The following is a 16,094-nucleotide window of genomic DNA, read 5'->3' on the forward strand; positions in this document are numbered from 1 at the left end:
TCTATTATTTGACATAGTGACCTAGTTTTTGAGCTCATGTGACCCAGTTTTGAACTTGACCTAGATATCATCAAGATAAAAATTCTGACCATTTTCATGAAGATCAATTGAAAAATATGGTCTCTAGAGAGGTCACAAGGTTTTTCTATTATTTGACCTATTGACCTAGTTTTTTAAGGCACGTGACCAAGTTTCAAACTTGACCTAGATATCATCAAGATGAACATTCTGACCAATTTTTATGGAGATCCATACACAAGTATGGCCTCTAGAGAGGTCACAAGGTTTTTCTATTTTTAGACCTACTGACCTAGTTTTTGATCGCACGTGACCCTGTTTCGAACTTGACCTAGATATCATCAAGATGAACATTCAGACCAATTTTCATACAGATCCCATGAAAAATATGGCCTTTAGAGAGGTCACAAGGTTTTTCTATTATTTGACCTATTGACTTAGTTTTTGAGGGCACGTGACCCACTTTCGAACTTGACCTAGATATCATCAAGATGAACATTCAGACCAACTTTCATACAGATCCCATGAAAAATATGGCCTCTAGAGAGGTCACAAGGTTTTTCTATTATTTGACCTACTGACCTAGTTTTTGACCGCAGTTGACCCTGTTTCGAACTTGACCTAGATATCATCAAGATGAACATTCAGACCAATTTTCATACAGATCCCATGAAAAATATGGCCTATAGAGAGGTCACAAGGTTTTTCTATTATTTGACCTACTGACCTAGTTTTAGAAGGCAAGTGACCCAGTTTCGAACTTGACCTAGATATCATCAAGATGAACATTCAGACCAACTTTCATACAGATCCCAGAAAAATATGGCCTCTAGAGAGGTCACAAGGTTTTTCTATTACTTGACCTACTGACCTAGTTTTTGATTGCACGTGACCCGCTTTCGAACTTGACTTAGATATCATCAAGGTGAACATTCAGACCAATTTTCATGAAGATCTCATGAAATATTTGGCTTCTGGAGAGGTCACAAGGTTTTTCTATTTTTAGACCTACTGACCTAGTTTTTGATCGCACGTGACCCAGTTTCAAACTTGACCTAGATATCATCAAGATGAACATTCAGACCAACTTTCATACAGATCCCATGAAAAATATGGCCTTTAGAGAGGTCACAACGTTTTTCTATTATTTGACCTACTGACCTACTTTTTGAAGACACGTGACCCAGTTTTGAACCTGACCTAGATAACATCAAGATCAACATTCTGACCAATTTTCATGAAGATCTTTTGAAATATATGGCCTCTAGAGAGGTCACAAGGTTTTTCTATTTTTAGACCTACTGACCTAGTTTTTGAAGGCATGTGACCCAGTTTCGAACTTGACCTAGATATCACCAAGGTGAACATTCTGACCAATTTTCATGAAGATCTTGTGAAATATATGGGCTCTAGAGAGGTCACAAGGTTTTTCTATTTTTAGACCTACTGACCTAGTTTTTGATGGCATGTGACCCAGTTTCAAACTTGACCTAGATATCATCAAGCTGAACATTCTGACCAACTTTCATAAAGATCCCATGAAAAATGTGACCTCTAGAGTGGTCACAAGCAAAAGTTTACGGACGGACGGACGGACGACGGACACCACGCGATCACAAAAGCTCACCTTGTCACTTTGTGACAGGTGAGCTAAAAAGGGGGGATAATTCATAAAATATTGGTGTGAGAATTATGGCCTTTGTGCCAGATGATGTGGATGATGATGAGAAATAACTCTTTTTAAGTCTGAAGCAAATCCATCAAGTAAAAAACAGAGATAGGAAGAAAAAAGAGAAAGTGCATAAAAACTTTAACCTAGGTGGAGATGCGGAAAGACACCAACGCAGGGGTACATACCTCATTTTCCAAGATATTTAGGGTTTTTATATACATGTGTATATCTTACATTTTGATGAAAATGAAATATCAAATATGATTTACCTAATATTCATAAGAAACTTGAATTAAAATGGTTAACAGATACCAGGATTCACCAACTGTCGAGATTTTTCTTTCAAAATGTAAACAAACGGGGAACACCAAACTTTTACAAATCAGAAGGAACTCAGACTAGGCGCAAAACAAATTAGACAACATAATGTTTAATTACGTTATGACAAACCATTTTTTAACAAGAGCTGTCCATAAGACAGCGCGCTCAACTTTTCTCAGAGCTTGACTCTGAATTAGAGCTTCGCCAGTAAAGAAATTCCAAGTTAAAAAAGGACATAACTCTGTCAAAATTATAATCAGAGTTATGGGAATTGTGTCTCCTGGTGTAGACTTTGATACTAAATAACTATTTAGAATTTCAAGTCAAAAGCTTTAATAGTAACAGAAATATTTGACTTTTAACAAACAAGAGGGCCATGAAGGCCCTGTATCGCTCACCTGACCTATTGACCTAAAGATCATCAAGATTAACATTCTGACCAAGTTTCATCAAGATATGTTCATAAATGTGGCCTCTACAGTGTTAACTAGCTTTTCTTTTGATTTGACCCCGTGACCTAGTTTTTGACCCAACATGACCCAGATTCGAACTTGACCTAAAGATCATCAAGTTTAACATTCTAAGTTTCATGAAGATACAGTCATAAATGTGGCCTCTTTAGTGTTAACAAGCTTTTCCTTTGATTTAACCTAGTGACCTAGTTTTTGACCGAAGCTGACCCAGGTTTAAACTTGACCTAAAGAGCATCAAGATAAACATTCTGACCAAGTTTCATTAAGATATGGTCATAAATGTGGCCTCTACAGTGTTAACTAGCTTTTCCTTTGATTTGACCAGGTGACCTAGTTTTTAATCCTACATGACCCAGATTCAAACTGGACCTTAAGATCATCAATATTAACATTCTGACCAAGTTTCATGAAGATATAGTCATAAATGCGGCCTCTACAGTGTTAACAAGCTTTTCCTTTGATTTGACCTGGTGACCTAGTTTTTGACCCCAGATGACCCAATATCAAACTCATCCAAGACTTTATAAGGATAACATTCTGACTAAGTTTCATTAAGATTGGGCCAAAATTGTGACCTCTAGAGTGTTAACAAGCTTTTCCTTTGATTTGACCTGGTGACCTAGTTTTTGACCCCAGATGACCCAATATCGAACTTATCCAAGATTTTATGGAGGGTAACATTCTGACCAAGTTTCATTAAGATTGGGCCAAAAATGTGACCTCTAGAGTGTTAACAAGCTTTTCCTTTGATTTGACCTGGTGACCTAGTTTTTGACCCCAGATGACCCAATATCGAACTCGTCCAAGACTTTATGGAGGGTAACATTCTGACCAAGTTTTATTAAGATTGGGTCAAAATTGTGACCTCTAGAGTGTTAACAAGCTTTTCCTTTGATTTGACCTGGTGACCTAGTTTTTGAACCCAGATGACCCAATATCGAACTCGTCCAAGATTTTATGGAGGGTAACATTCTGACCAAGTTTCATTAAGATTGGGCCAAAAATGTGACCTCTAGAGTGTTAACAGTCAAATTGTTGACGACGGACGGACGGACGGACGGACGGACGGACGACGGACGACGACGGACGCCGGACACAGGGTGATCACTAAAGCTCACCTTTGAGCACTTCGTGCTCAGGTGAGCTAAAAATTCTAAGTTAAAAAGAGGCATAATTCTGTCAAAATTCAAATCAGAGTTATGGGGATTGTTTCTCCTGGTGTAGACTGTGATAGTAAATAAGTATTTTAAGTTTCAAGTCAAAAGCTTTGATAGTAACAAGAGATATCTGACTTTATCGAAAGCTCTAACCAAAAATACTAAGTTAAAAAGGGGCATAATTCTGTCAAAATTCAAACCAGAGTTATGGGAATTATGTCTCCTGGTGTAGACTTTGATTGTAAAAAACTATTTTGAGTTTCAAATAAAAAGCTTTAACAGTAACAGAGATATTTGACTTTATCAATTTCTTAAAAAAAAATTCTAAGTTAAAAAGGGGCATAATTCTGTCAAAATTAAATCAGAGTTATGGGGATTGTTTCTCCTGGTGTAGACTTTGATGGTAAATAATTATTTTAAGTTTCAAGTCAAAAGCTTTGACAGTAACAGAGATATTTGACTTTATCAAAAACTTTAACCAAATTTCTAAGTTAGAAAGGGGCATAATTCTGTCAAAATTCAAAGCAGAGTTATGGGGATGTTTCTCCTGGTGTAGACTTTGATAGTAAATAACTATTTTAAGTTTCAAGTCAATAGCTATGTTAGTAACAGAGATATTTGACTTTATCAAAAACTTTAACCAACGGCGACGCCGACACCGACGCCACGCTGGGGCGAGTGCAATAGCTCTACATTTTCTTCGAAAAGTCGAGCTAAAAATAATATTTAGGGTATTTATGTTTTTCTGACATTTGATAACCATTATAAGATATATTGAAGGTCATATAAACAGTCCCTTTTACTTGTGTCTTTTAACTGATTATAAAACAAATTGTTCCATGCTGATTATTTCAACTGTTAAATAACAACATAAGCAGGTGTATATATGCCTTGTCATATTGTAAAGTTTGCTTTTAACAATTTAGTTTTATTTCTACTGAAATATAAATACAATTAATTCAAGAGTTCAATAAGCTCATTAATCTTTTATCAAATAAATTAATCGGCATGGAAAAGTATATTCATTTGGAGCTCCTCGGTTCGTTATTTGAGCCATGCCATGAGAAAACCAACATAGTGGGTTTGCGACCAGCATGGATCCAGACCAGCCTGCGCATCCGCGCAGTCTGGTCAGGCTCCATGCTGTTCGCTTTTAAAGCCTATTGGAATTGGAGAAACTGTTAGCGAACAGGATGGATCCTGACCAGACTGCGCGGATGCGCAGGCTGGTCTGGATCCATGCTGGTCGCAAACCCACTATGTTGGTTTTCTCATGGCACGTCTCTTTTATGTTTTGGAAGGCATTTTAAAAATGTTAAAACAACTGGCTGAACAATTCGTACCCCTAGACAACACCTAACAGTATTGTCTAGAGGTACGGTTATGGTTAGGGTTTGTGACAAAACATCACCAAAAACATCAACATGATGGAACATCGACCCTACACTTAAGCAACACGAAAGAACATCAACACGACCAAAGAGAGAAAAACAAGAGCTGTCACTAATGGTAACAAATGTCCCCGCAGTGCCTTGACCTTTGACCTGGTGACCTTAACCTTTGACCTGGTGACCCCAAAGTCAGTAGGTGTGGTGTACTCAATAAGTACTTTAAAGCATGTGAAGTTTGAAGGTCCTGGGTGAAGTGGTTCACGAGTAAAGTGCCTTCATGCAAAAAGTTAACATTGGCCCCTGTGACCGTGGCCTTTGACCTGTTGACCCCAAAGTCAGTAGGGGTGGTATACTCAGTAAGTACTATCAGCATGTGAAGTTTGATGGTCCTGGGTGCAGTGGTTCGCGAGTAAAGTGCCTTCATGCAAAAAGTTAACATTGGCCCCTGTGACCTTGACCTTTGACCTGGTGACCCCAATTTTTAAAATGTTAAAACAATTTGCTGAACAATTCGTACCCCTAGACAACCCCTAACAGTATTGGCTAGAGGTACGGTTATGGTTAGGGTTTGTGACAAAACATCACCAAAAACATCAACATGATGGAACATCAACCCTACACTTAAGCAACACGAAAGAACATCAACACGACCAAAGAGAGAAAAACAAGAGCTGTCACTAATGGTGACAAATGTCCCCGCAGCGCCTTGACCTTTCACCTGGTGACTGTGACCTTTGACCTGGTGACCCCAAAGTCAGTAGGGGTGGTGTACTCAGTAAGTACTATCAGCATGTGAAGTTTGAAGGCCCTGGGTACAGTGGTTCGCGAGTAAAGTGCTTTCATGCAAAAAGTTAACATACCCCCCTGTGACCTTGACCTTTGATCTGGTGACCCCAAAGTCAGTAGGGGTTGTGTACTCAATAAATACTATCAGCAAGTGAAGTTTGAAGGTCCTGGGTGCAGTGGTTCGCGAGTAAAGTGCCTTCATGCAAAAAGTTAACATTGTGACGAACGAACGAACAAACTAACGGACGGACAGTTGAAAACTAATATGCATCCCTTCGGGGGCATAAAAATATTGACAAATATTGACAGACACCGACAAAGTGTTTCTGCAAAAGTTACCAGGAGTGTTAGGGAAGTCACTCATCTTAATATAAGTTACATGTGATATTGGATGTTAAATGCAATGCCCCTTAATGCGTCTTTCACTCCTCGCTCTTGAAAATTTTCAACAATATTTTTAATTCTTTTGTTTTTCAATTGCTCCATTTTCTTTTGGTTGTCTTGTGTGTCTCCACAAAGAAGAGATAGCATCCTCATCTCTGTGTAAGACTGTTCCCCAAGTAGAACACTGATAAATCTATAGATATTTGGATGAGTCTCCCCTACAACTATAGAAAATTGGCCATGCAAGGGCAATATAAACCCTTTTGCAGAAGAGAGTGGGAATTCAGCATCCTTTCTACCATTAATTATAGGAGAGTCAACAATGAAAAATAACAATTTCAAAATTGTGAATGGGTCCGGTACCAGAAAAAAAGTGAAAATTAGCTTAGTTTTTCTCAAAATTGTTAATTTTTCCCTTTAATTGTGAATTTTGTTAATACTTTTTTAATCAAAATGTTTAATGTTTGGATATGAATATATGGGTGTAAAAAGATAAGTATCTAAAACTTACATTCATATATTTATTCCAAAACAAATGAGGATATCATTTAAACTAGAAGATGCTTCTGTAGAAAAGCGCATGTCTCCCCCAATGCATAGTAATAATAGGCAAGAAGTCAATAGGGGACCGTAGCGAAAGTCCAAGAGACACCGATGGTTGCTTGCAATAGGGTTTATCTACTCGGCATGTCCAATCATCCCAAGAAGTTTCCACATCCTGGGCTTAATGGTTCTCAAGTTATGGATTGGAAACGGTTTTCCATGTTCTGGCCCCTGTGACCTTGACCTTTGATTGAGTGACGCCTAAATCAATAGGGGTCATCCACTCTGTAAGTCCTATCACCCTATGAAGTTTGAAGGTTCTGGGGGCGCGGGTCAAATGGTTCTCAAGATATTGATCAGAAATGATTTTCCAATTTCTAGCCCCTGTGACCTTGAACTTTGATCAAGGGACATAAAACTTAATATGGGTCATCTACTCTACATTTCCAATCATCCTATGAATTTTCAACATTCTGGGTTAAATGGTTCTCAAGTTATCACTCAGAAACAGTTTTCCATGTTCAGACCCCTGTGACCTTGACCTTTGATCGACTAACCCCAAAAATTATAGGGGTCATCTACTTTGTAAGCCCTAGCTATCACCAAATGAAGTTTGAAGGTTCTAGGTGAAATGGTTCTACAGTTATTGATCAAAAATGAAGTGAGACAGGCAGATGGCCCCTGTGACCTTGACCTTTGACTGAGTGACCCCAAAAATAATAGGATCATCTACTATGTAAGTCCTATCTCCCTATTAAGTTTGATGGTTCTGGGTCAAACTGTTCTCAAGTTTTTGCTCGGAAATGAATTTCCATGTTCTGGTCCCTTTGACCTTGACCTTTAATAGAGTCTGAGTGACCCCAAAATCAATAGGGGTCATCCTATAAAGTTTCAACATTCTGGGTCAAATGGTTCTCATGTTATTGATCGGAAAAGGATTTCCATATTCTGGTACCCATGACCTTGACCTTTAATAGAGTGATCCCAAAATCTATACGGGTCATATACTCTGCAAGTCCAATCATCCTATGAAGTTTCAACATTCTGGATTAAGTGGTTCTCAAGTTATTGATCGGAAATGGTTTTCCATGTTCAGGCCCCTGTGACCTTGACCTTTAACAGAGTGATCCAAAAATCAATAAGGGTCATCTACTCTGCATGTCCAATCGTCTTATGAAGTTTCAACATTCTAGTCCAGAAATGGTTTTCAATGTTCAGGCCCCTGTGACCTTGACCTTTGATGAAGTGACCCCCAAAACAAATAGGGGTCGTCTACTCCATAAGTCCTACCATCCTATGAAGTTTGAAGGTTCTAGGTCAAATGGTTCTACAGTTGCTGATCCAGTGTTTTTTCCCACCAATTTGGGAATCGGGCCGGGGCCTTTACAATTTGGAAAAATGCGTCAGAAAATGCCTAAATTGGGAATTGTTAAAAGTCATATCTTCTATTAAAATGTCACATTTAAGAAAGAAAATGGCCATAACTTATCATTATGCATTAATTTAGCAAACTGTCTTGTGTTTCAAATGTTTAAGGTTTTAGTCTTGTTTGAAAAAGTTGAATAAAAAGAAAATAAATTTATCTTTGGGAATTTTAGCTTTGAAATTGGGAAAAAATCATACTATTTGCTATTGGGATTGGGGCCCAATTTTGGCCCCAAATTGGCTAGAAAAAAAACCCACTGTGATCGGAAATTAAGGGTGACGGAGGACGGAAGGACAGGGCAAAAACAATATGTCTCCCCGGGAGGGGGGAGGGTGACATGATTCGTACCTGATTCGTACATAAATGTAATATGACTTAACCTTTCGTACCCAAACACACTATGAATTAACGTTCAAGGGTAGATAACATATGGTGACGAATGTAACAAATCTTGATTTCAAAGTTGATAACAAACTTCTTCGACTCTTGGATCGATCTGCCTTCCAGATTTTAGCCTTATCTCGCAAGCTGCGGAAATTTTCGCCCTCTTGAGTACCCCATTACATCATGCTCTAATCTTAGTAACAGTGTTTCCCTATGCACATGCGCGGTACCATTACTACCAGTAGGCATTGCAAACATAGCAGCCTCCATGAACTAATACTTTTTCTAAGTTTTTCTACAACTTTTAGAGGTTTTCATACCAATTGTGAATGGGTCTGGTGAACCCAATTTGAAAATTGTGAAAGACTGTTTGCAATTGTGAATGGGTCTGATATTCGGTATAGGGCTGTCATTGATTGGGTCTTTGTCATATCGACGATACTGATATATCGGAAGACAGATATCGACGATACATCGATATATCGATTATTAAGTTAGTGTAACAACCTATTTGTTCATGTACATGCTATATACCTTCTTGTTAATGTTATTTTTAGTTTAATTGCATGCTTTTCATGTGTTTTATTTGTATTTATGTATTTCCCCATACAGGTAGTGCCGACTAGTTGGAAAAGACTGCTACGGGACAAGTTTAGACATGACCTTTATTGACAACTTCCGTTACTTAGGGCACATTTTTGCAGGCAGAAAAGTTGTTTTAGAGGGTCTGAGTGTTTATCTGGATAGTTTTTTTCTCTGTGTAAAATATCGATTTTTAAAAATGGGAATCGATAATCGATCGACCAAAAAATATCGTTGATACATCGATATCGTTTCTATCGATGACAGCCCTAATTCGGTACCACTTAAAAATCGCTGAATAAGAATGCCTGATGATTATATATAGCCTGGTATTACATTGCACGTATTCCAGCTGAACTGGTTTATCGTACATATATTCTTTTAAGGTGATCTGATTTTCATTGACATCGAATTATCAATCAACCAACTTCTGATAATTATTTAGTCCGCGACAGGTGGCCGACACGACATTTTGACCAACTGTCTTTCGGTTTGTAGTCGAATCGTTGTTCTGTCATGTTGATGTTGGTTGCGTCAATAAAAGGTTGTGTCTATCTTTTGTTGTGCTCCTTACCCGTACCCCTAGACAATTCCTTCAAGATAATAATAAAAGTTGTAAAACATTTTATCAAGCTGCTTCATTTCATACGTGGGAAATTAATATTCATTTGTCTCAATATCTGCTACATTTGTTGTCATTAAAGTCCTAATAACAGGACATTTATGTACAGCATAGTAACTTTACTGTTGTAACTACATGCAGTTATAAAATATCAATCTGGAAATAAGCCCCTCGGAACTGAATGAACAATGCTTGATGCTGTTGATAGCTGCCTTTCTAGACCAGGTCTGCTAGGTTGTTGCCAGACTGGATAACATACGAATCCTTGGGGCTGGACTTTTACTTAGCACCTCACCTCATGTTGAACAAAACGAAAGTGAAAGTAGATGAGAAAAGAAAACTCACTTCCTGCCTGACATCAAGACTGATAAAGTATTTCTACAACGATAAAAATAACTGTTGTTATCTGACAGATGCCGTGTTGTCTTTGTCAGAACTGCGAACCAACGAAAAGTTATCATAAAATTGCAATGATCACGACCCAATGATCAATATCGCCAATCATAACGTAAATATCTGTAACGTTCCGAATATACGGTGCCCATGTAAACTACAAAAGAAAATAAAAATATAACTAGTCTGAGGCCCGAAATAACTAGTTTGTTTCAGTTTTAATAACATGACTGTCTTCAAGTAAAACAGGATATTTTGCATTCTCTCTCTTTCTCTACCCATCAGACTACTTGTACCTTGTATTAGGTCATCACCTTTGTTTCACCACAAAAGCAGGGGCGTCGGAAGTGGGGCCGCAGGGGCCGCGACCGCGGCCCCAATAATTTGCCCAAAAACGATTTTTTGTAAATTCATAAGTTGGAGTCGCAGGTCCGCGGACCCAATATTTTGTATAGTATATTAAATTTTGCTTCGCGTTAAACAATACACGCTGTCCAGATTAGTGTGTTACCGTGGTGACGGTGACACGATCGGGGGTGTTAATTGGAGTCATACACACGTGTCCGTGATTGGACTTAATTACGCATGAACAAATCAGCATGTTTTTAATTGGCATGTCTTTAGTCAATGGAATGTTTAAGCTATACCCAGCCGCAAAGATCTAGGGTATTAACTTATAAAATTCAGAAAAATAATTATCATGTTTTAATTTAATGAAAGAGGTAAGTGTTAAGATTTATCACACCGCTAAGATGTAATGAATTAATTACATAAATTGTTTTTACTAAAAAAAATGATATTTCAAACAAAAATAAGAAATGAATGTAACATGAATGATTATTGTTCAATAATTAAATACAAAAAAAAAAAAAAAAAAAAAACATACATGCATTCTTTGTATTGCGTTATACATTATTAATTCTGATAAGAGTTTATTAAACTTTATTTTGCTTATAGTCATGTAAATAGTAAGAAAATACTGGAGACTTGAGATGCGATTCAGTACCCTTAAAATGCACCAGAACTCGCCATTTATGATCCTGTTTTGAAAAAATTTCAGGGGGAGGTCCCCCTTACCCCCCTTACGGGAGGGGGATGCCCCCTCCCGTACCTACCCCCCTCGCGGCCCCAATATCAAACACCTTCCGACGCCCCTGAAAAGTAGTTCAAATAATTTGACGCCAGAACTGATTCTGAGATGTATTTTCGAGATAGGGCAAGAGAGATATTGACCTGTGCAAAAAATATCACAATATCGCGACTCGCGTAAAATTAGTTGGACTAACGTAAAAGCAAATATTATTCAAATATACGGGTGAACTTAATCAGACATTTTTGCTTGCATTTACATCAGATAAGCCACAGAGGTCCATGCAGAGGCCAGGACATGCTCATGATGTTCACAGGTATAATCATCATATTAAAAAAATCCAAAAGTGGGGAGAGTATATCTCCAAATATACGTCAAAATGCACCAGAGCTAACTTAATCAAAGAGACTTGTATTTAGCTATTTCATATGTACTTATTATAGGAAAATTATAGTCAATACAGAATGTCTTTATCGCGTGTTACTTTTGAATAACATTATAAGCAAAACATATTTTGAGAGAAAAAAAAAATACAATATAAATTATCTTTGGTTAACTCTGAAAAAAAATCTGGCTTTCAAGTTCTGAAAAAAAATCTGACTTTCATAGAAAGCAAAACAAATTTATTAGCTCTAAGTAATAGAGCCCCCGTCAGAAGTTCAAATGGTCGGCACCCCTAATTAAGGCGTTCACTGCTACAACATGGTAGAATAAGGTTTTTCATTTTTCTTTCTTGCCAAGTATTTTCTTACAATGTTCAGCGACACTCGTTACATTAAGGGACTTTTTGGATGAGAAAAAAATGACGCTTTCAATCGTTCATACAATGTAACGAAGAATTTATGATATGTAGGCCTATATAAGGTAAAAGTCAAGTATATTTTCACTGGTAAGAAACTGTAAAATGGGTAAAAACACTCAAAACATGAAATAAAACGCACATTTGTTTGTACTACGTGTAAGATTAAAATAATATTATGTTTCACTCGTGAACACCAGATCTTAGATTTTCACTCATGGCTATGCCACCGTGAAAAATATTGCACTTGTGTTCACTCGTGAAAGATATTTCAATCTTACACTGAAACAAACAAATATCCTCTATGTACGAACGATCACCACCTCCCGACTTCGGCCGTTTTCAGTGAGTGCAGTCACTTTCATTTGGTATTTAATGTAAACAATTATTTTAAATCAAAAGTAAAAAAAAGAAATAAAAAAAAACGTGATTGACATTATTGACATTGTGTAAAATATATACCGGTTCTTGCAAAGTATTTTCTTACTATCTCATTATCTAGCCCGTTTTCAGTACAAGCAAACATTACTGTAAATTATTCCTCTTACATTTGTAAACTTAAAGTGAAAACACGGTGATTGTGTTTAACAGGTTGTATTTATTGACGTTGTGAATAATCACTTTCACTTGGTATTTAATTGTAAATATTTATTCAATAATCAAAATTACTTAAATAAAAATTAAAATAATACTGTAATTGAATGATAGTGGGCATCATATTTAGCTTATGAAATATGCCAATTTTCCTGTTAATTCAATGCAATTATTCTCTTCTATATCTGATTTAGTCCGTCCACAATAAATGCATTGGTCAAGATATGTTTTTAGCTCACATGTCACGTAGCGACAAGGTGAGCTTTTGTGATCGCCCGTCGTCTGTCGTTCGTTGGCGTACGTCCACAATTTCTTGTGAACACGATAAAGACCACATTTTGCCACTAATTTTAATCAAACTTGCACACAACTTGTACTGGCATAATATCTCGGTTCCTTTCGAAAACTGGCCAGATCCCATCATGGGTTCCAGAGTTATGGCCCCTTAAAGGGCCAAAATATGCTCTTTTTGCATGTGAATACGATAGAGACCACACTTTGCAATCAAACTTGCACACAACCTGTATTGATATAGTATCTCGGTTCCGTTCGAAAACTGGCCAGATCCCATCATGGGTTCGAGTTATAGCCCCTGAAATGCCAAATTTTGCTATTTTGACTTTTGCAGCCACATAATATGTAGATACTTTATTTATGGTTTGATTTGATACAAACTTGCAAAATATCTTTAACAATAATAGATCTTGGATTCCATGATGAATCCGTCAGATCAATTCATAAGTTCCTGAGTTACGGCCCCTGAGCCAAAATTTGTCTTTTTTTTTTACCTTGTGAACACGATAGAAGTGACATTTTACATTCGATTTTAATCACACTAACACACAACTTAAGTCACAATAAAATCTCGATTCGTGTTGAAAATCCGCTAGATTCCATCATGGATTCTAGAGTTACTGCCCCTGAAAGGGGCAAATTTTTCTATTTTAGCCCTCTCAGACATATAGAGATTTCACTTATGCTTTGATTTTGACACAAACTTGCATAGAATGTTTATCTTAATGACTCCTAATGATCTCTAGGCCAAGTTGTGAGGTCAAAAACTAGGTCACCAGGTCAAATCAAAAGAAAAACTTGTGAACACCCTAGAGGCCACATTTATTACCATATTTTCATGAAACTTGGCCAGTGTATTTATTTTGATGATTCCTAAACTAGGTCAAAAACTGTCACTCGGTCAAATCAAAGGAAAGGCTTGTTAACACTCATGAGGCCACATTTGATGCTATCTTCATGAAACTTGGTAAGAATGTTTATATTGAAGATTCCTAGGCCAAGTTTGAAACTGGGTCATGTGGGGTCAAAAACTAGGCCACCACTCATATCAAAGGAAAAGCTTGCTAACACTGTAGAGGCCACATTTATGACCCTGTCTTCATGAAACTTGGTCAGAATGTTTATCTTCATGATTCCAAGGCAAAGTTTAGCAGGTGAGCGATATACTAAGTTGATTTTCTCATGGTGCTGCTCATATATCTCAACACAATACAAACTATATAAAACATGGATGTTAATGAATTTTCATCACAATGAAAACAGGGTAAAATGACGTCACTTATCTCCTGCGAGCCAATAACCCCTTATAATGTCTGTGTCCGGTTATATGCCCACTTTCAGTTATTTGGCCTGGGTTACAGGATTCTGTCTTATGCAGTTCTGTTACTATTTATAGAAAGGTATATAATAAATGGTATTTAAACTATTTCTATGGTTCTGGCAACAGGTGTATCCACATTCAAGAAATTTCAAGTTCATGTATGAACACCAATTCAATGTAAATTTAAAATCACTATCATGACTAAAACTGCATAATATGAGCCGCGCCATGAGAAAACCAACATAGTGGCTTTGCGACCAGCATGGATCCAGACCAGCCTGCGCATCCGCGCAGTCTGGTCAGGATCCATGCTGTTCCCTTTCAATGCCTATAGCAATTAGAGAAACAGTTAGCGAACAGCATGGATCCTGACCAGACTGCGCGGATGCGCAGGCTGGTCTGGATCCATGCTGGTCGCAAGGCCACTATGTTGGTTTTCTCATGGCGAGGCTCACATACTTATAATTTTATTTTATTTTCTTAAGACTATTAATGTAATCTATGTTTGTACTGGTATAGGCAAAAATGTATATTAAAACAAATACATTGATTTAAGGATTTAATCTTATTTTGTGGGTTACAACAGGTATTAACAACATTCGAACTTCCTGAAAACCTAAGAATGATGCTAGTCATTGTTGGATTATTTTCAAAAAGTCCAACTGTGGTTTATACCTGTCTTAACTCACAAACAAGAGGGCCAAGATGGCCCTAGGTCGTTCACCTGAGAAACATACCATAACAGTGTAAACATGTTTGACCTAGTGATTTCATAGAAACAAATAATCTGACCAATTTTCATTAAGATTGGACCAAAAATGTGGTCTCTTAAGTGTAAACAAGTATTTTCTTCAGTTTGACCTAGTGACCTAGTTTTTGAGCCATGATGACCTACATTCGAACTCGGCCTAGATTTGATGAAGGCAATCATTCTGACCAGATTTCATGAAGATCAATTGAAAAATACAGTCTCTATCACATACACAAGGTTTTTCTTTTATTTGACCTAGTGATCGAGTTTTTGACCACAGATGTTTCATATTCAAACTCAATCTAGATTTCATCTAGACAAACATTCTGACAAAGTTTCATGAAGATCCGGTGTAAAATGCAGCCCCTATTGCATATACAAGGTTTTTCTTTGATTTGACCTAGTGACCTAGTTTTAAACCCCAGATAATCCATTTTCGAATTTGGCCTAGATTTCATTACGGTTAACATTCTGACCAACATTCATGAAGATCAATTGAAAAATACAGCCTCTATCGCATACACAAGGTTTTTCTTTGATTTGACCTAGTGACCTAGTTTTTGACCCTAGATGACCCGTTTTCGAACCTGGCCTAGATTTCATCAAGGTAATCATTCTGACAAAATTTTATGAAGATCAGTTGAAAAATACAGCCTCTATTGCATACACAAGCTAAATGTTGTCAGACGACAGACAGACGCCGGACATGGAGCGATCACAATAACTAACCTGAGCATTGCTCAGGTGAGCTACAAGAGCTGTCACAGGAGACAGCGCGCTTGACTATTTCGATGCTGGATAGTGAAACTGGGCACATCTGAGGAAACTAGAGCTGTCACTGGAGTGTTTAATGACTCCAATTGTGGATGAAGATATTGCACAATATCCTGAGTCTATGTCCAAAATATCAATAAGAGAGGTAAAGATAAAATGTGTCAAAACACTATATAAGTATATCCTAAGCAAAAAAGGGCATAATTCATTAAATATTGGTGCCAGAGTTATGCACCTTGTGTCATATGGTGTGGGTGATGATGTTGAACAACTATTTTAAGTTTGAATCAAATCCATTCAGTAATAACAGAGACAGAGT

General features: G+C 37.3%; 1 protein-coding gene across 1 annotated transcript in view; it reads right to left on the reverse strand.

Annotated features, from left to right (window-relative positions):
- LOC123524640 (protein starmaker-like) overlaps window positions 1–10,286 on the reverse strand; it is a 29,703-nt gene extending 19,417 nt beyond the window's left edge. The window contains exon 1 of the mRNA XM_045302970.2: window positions 10,105–10,286. Coding sequence (XP_045158905.2) covers window positions 10,105–10,220 — 116 coding nt within the window. The 5' untranslated portion in view covers window positions 10,221–10,286. The remainder of the gene's footprint in view (window positions 1–10,104) is intronic.
- Window positions 10,287–16,094: the final 5,808 nt, after the last annotated feature.

This window comes from Mercenaria mercenaria, chromosome 3, assembly GCF_021730395.1.
Source record: "Mercenaria mercenaria strain notata chromosome 3, MADL_Memer_1, whole genome shotgun sequence".
Lineage (NCBI taxonomy): Eukaryota > Metazoa > Mollusca > Bivalvia > Venerida > Veneridae > Mercenaria > Mercenaria mercenaria.